The 4,025-nt window shown below is 31.2% G+C and overlaps 1 protein-coding gene across 1 annotated transcript; it reads left to right on the forward strand.

Moving 5' to 3' along the window:
* Nucleotides 1-1,376: 1,376 nt before the first annotated feature.
* LOC134706796 (M-phase inducer phosphatase-like) lies at nucleotides 1,377-2,688 on the forward strand. Its single transcript, XM_063566087.1, has one exon. The coding sequence runs from the start codon at nucleotides 1,394-1,396 to the stop codon at nucleotides 2,261-2,263; it is 870 nt and encodes a 289-aa protein (XP_063422157.1). The 5' UTR covers nucleotides 1,377-1,393; the 3' UTR covers nucleotides 2,264-2,688.
* The last annotated feature ends 1,337 nt before the right edge of the window (nucleotides 2,689-4,025 follow it).

A 4,025-nucleotide genomic window follows, 5' to 3' on the forward strand; every position in this document is an offset into this window, starting at 1 on the left:
ACCGTTGGCATCACATTACCACCAGATGAGTTTGTTATTGTTTGTGACATATTAAAAATGGCGGAGGAATCAAACGCACCACAATCAGTTTTACTTTGAACACGTTTTCTTTTTGGTTGCGGCTTTGTTACCCTTCTTTTATGTTCCATTAGGTCTGTTAAATAAGTTTACCATACACTGTTCATAATAGAGCAACCAACCACTCCTGAAGACATCTTAAATATCATTTTTTAAGAGATGCCAAACAGACATGTCCATACAGTCCAGGGGGACATAACTCAATATTTTAGAAGTGGCTGTTTACCACTGGCAGTTGAAACGGGTAGATACACCAAGCCAAAAATTCCTTTAAATGAGCGCACTTGGATATATTGTACAGATAATTGTGTTGAAGATGAAAAACATTTTTTATTAGGGTGCGATTTTTATGCAGATTTAAGATATGATTTAATGAAAAAATCTGGTGATATTTGTGATTCTTTTGACGATCTTGATTTACAGGAAAAAAATATTTTTTTAATGTCAAATGATGCTATTCAACCATTTTTAGCTAAAACTTTATATCAAATGTTTTATCGAAGAAGGTATTGTGTATAGTAATATTTTAGTACATTAGTTTTAATTGTTTTATAATATGTGTGATATTTTTAAAGTGTCTCATAAGTCAGTAATTTGTCTGGGTACCATTATTTTTATTGTAATATTTAATAATTTTTAATTGCATATTATGTAATTATATGTATTCATTGTGTTTTATATTGGTATGTGACACTATAATAAATTATTCTGATTCTGATTCTGATATAACTTAAATTTTCATTTAAATTGAAAAAAGTCTCATATATTTTTTAAATTAGTTTTCTCATGATTTGTTTGTGTTTCATTTATTTTAAAAATTTCATTTCTTTCTGTTTCATTTATTTTTAAAATTTGATACGTTTTTTTTCGTTTTATGATTTTTTTTTTTTATTTATGTTATTTTTTTTTTTTTATTTATTTATCTTTAATTTCATGTTAAAATTAAATCTGTTAATTTACATTGCTATAAATGTAAAATTTTATGTGATTACTTTTCAAATTACTACATACATTAATTACTGTGTGTCGTTACGGCAATCAACGGTACACCTTTAATCAACAAAAATATTATAGATTTAACAAATCCTATGATTGGCAATCAAGCCAATAATTAACAAAATCTTTGAAACTTGACCACGAGTTGAACACTGTTTAAATTGGTTGAGTAACGAGATGAGCATGATTTTACAATTAGAGACCGGTATTACTTATTGTCAATTCAAAATATCTACTATAAAAGGTCATAATACTTCAAATTTCAATATTAAACTTTCAAATCGTTATACGAAGCAGTCAGAATTCAGCAACTATAAATATGCTTTCAAGAAGATTATTCGACACAGGTGATGAATTCAATACAATTCCAGCTTCTGTATCTTCTCTGAGTTTTGATTCTCCTCCAGTCAAGGCTAATGACCTTATGTCTGTGATGACTCCAAACAGCAAACGAAATCTGTTTCTTGATGATGCCGATGATTCTGGCCTCGGTATGGAAGACCATATTACATCGAGTTTGCAGAAATTTACCAAGAGACAGCGTGAAGACGACGATAACTCAAGATGTTCAAAACGTCAGAAAGTTTGTTCAGATATAAAGGCTGTGGTAACCAAACTTGAAGAGAACGACGACTTCATTGCCGATGGTAGCAGATTACATACTTTACCAACCGTCACTGGAAAACATGCTGATTTGAAAAGCATCACTTCACAGACTCTTGCTGATGTTATAAACGGAGACTACGATGACGTAATCAGTAACTACAAAATCATCGACTGCCGATACCCGTATGAATTTGAAGGCGGACATATCAAAGGAGCAGAGAATATGTATTTGCACGAGACCATTTTAACTTTACTTCGACAACCCACTAAAGATAAACAGATTATCATCTTTCACTGTGAGTTTTCTTCTGAGAGAGGTCCAAAAATGTTACGATTCCTGAGAAGCAAAGACAGAGAACTCAACAAAGAAAACTATCCATCACTGAACTTTCCGGAAGTATATTTACTTGACGGTGGTTATAAGTCATTCTTTAATGAACAGCCTAAACGTTGTGACCCAGTGAGCTATCGACCAATGCTTCACTCTGACCACTCAGAAGATTTGCGACATTTCAGGGTCAAGTCAAAGTCATGGACTTTTGGAGAAAAACGAAGATTTGCCAGAAAAGTGATGAGATTTTAGCACTGCAAGGCAGCTGGTTATTACAAACAGTGCTTTAACTAATCTGTGATAAAAGAACTTTCAGTGCTTTGATTTTAATATACGTTTTATTATTATTGTTAGCTATACTATATATATTTGTTATTGAGATATTAAAGGTTACAAATAATTATATTATATTTTATCTTTTATCTTTAAGAATGACACAATAGACATATAGTGTCAATACGGGAAATATGATTTTGCTGGTACCGTGAAACCAGAGAGTAATAATATTCTCGTAACATTATTTCCAAAATGTCAAATATAGAACAAAAATATGAAAAATGATTTATTGAATGTTTTAATCATTCACCGACAATGCAAAAACAACAAAAAAAAGGTTCCCTTTTCAAAAAAAATTATACAAATAAAAGTATAAAGGAGAAACTACATTTGTGCTGATCGATTTATGAGAGAAAATAATATACACGAGATTACCCTGTTAACAAGAGAAAGACTGAAAATTGAAGACGACATTAAACAAAACATTTCGTTAGTTAGCTTTTGGGAGACAACACAAGGCATAATCCACTAAACCACAAAGTATTTGACAATCTGGTGGCAACTTACTATTGTAGGTGCCCCTGTATATTCACTGAAGAACTATTCCTATTTTGATGACAAAACTGAATTCATAGATAAAAACCAATATTATTGTGTCACATACTGATTGCACATTATACAATGACATAATAAAAATATACATTAAAACTATCAGTACTCAGACATAAGATTGGCTTATGAGACACATATCTACATTTCACGTTTAAATATACTAGTATGTAAATATAACATTTCCTAAAATTTGTTTTTTGTACAATTTCAAAAAGATTTATCGTTTAAATAATTATAGATAAATTCAATTAAAAATTGATTTAATAGATGAGTATAGATATATACCAACAACCTTACTGAAGAAGACTAATGCCGAGATTTTTTTTATGCTTTGAATGGGTTAAGTTATTGTAAGATTGGTGGATTATAAGCAAGACCCCATTCTAAATCAAAAGAACGTAGATTAAAATTTAAAAAAAAAGTTATACAAAATTCTGTAAACATGCAAACAAGAAAAAAGACAATATCGATCTACTTTCCCATGCAGTTGTCTCTGTTTTTGGTACGTGTAGAATCCTGGCTTTTATACACGGCATTGTTATGTGTGATGTTCCTGTAGAGTTATGTGTAAGGCTTTTATACACGGCGTTGTTATGTGTGATGTTCCTGTCGAGTTATTTGTAAGGCCAGAATATAACCTGCATGCACCACTTTATCTTTCAGTTGGTTCTAGTATATGGTTGTTTCCACAAAAAAAAAATGTTTGTATTGACTATTGTGGCATATTGTTGTCTGGCACTTTAATCTCTCTGGTGTTGTTTATTATGTGCTTTTCAATCATATTGTCTGTTTCAAAATTTGAATATATTTTGACTTTGATTGTCAGCCAGTTCTTTTCGTTCTTGCTGGTGTGACAAACTTATAGGCTGGCAGTTACAACACTAGATTCTCAACAATCTTGTATATTAACACCAGGCGGAGGCTGTGTATTCGTTCCTCATAGTAGCGTCTCAATTTCAAGCTGTCGTCATATGTAGGTGATGGACCCGTTTCTCGACTCTTGTAGTTTTTCTTAAAGAATCTTAATAATTTGTTTTGTATCAAAGTTCTAATTTGCCTACTACTATATCTAATCATATCCGCATTCACATGTGGGTTCCAGATGGTTACACCATGATATTCCATG

Source organism: Mytilus trossulus, chromosome 1 (assembly GCF_036588685.1).
Source record: "Mytilus trossulus isolate FHL-02 chromosome 1, PNRI_Mtr1.1.1.hap1, whole genome shotgun sequence".
Lineage (NCBI taxonomy): Eukaryota > Metazoa > Mollusca > Bivalvia > Mytilida > Mytilidae > Mytilus > Mytilus trossulus.

What these genes read in the sequence shown, in the direction of transcription:
- LOC134706796 (XM_063566087.1), top strand. Translation starts at nt 1,394, where the DNA reads ATGCTTTCAAGAAGATTATTCGACACAGGTGATGAATTCAATACAATT.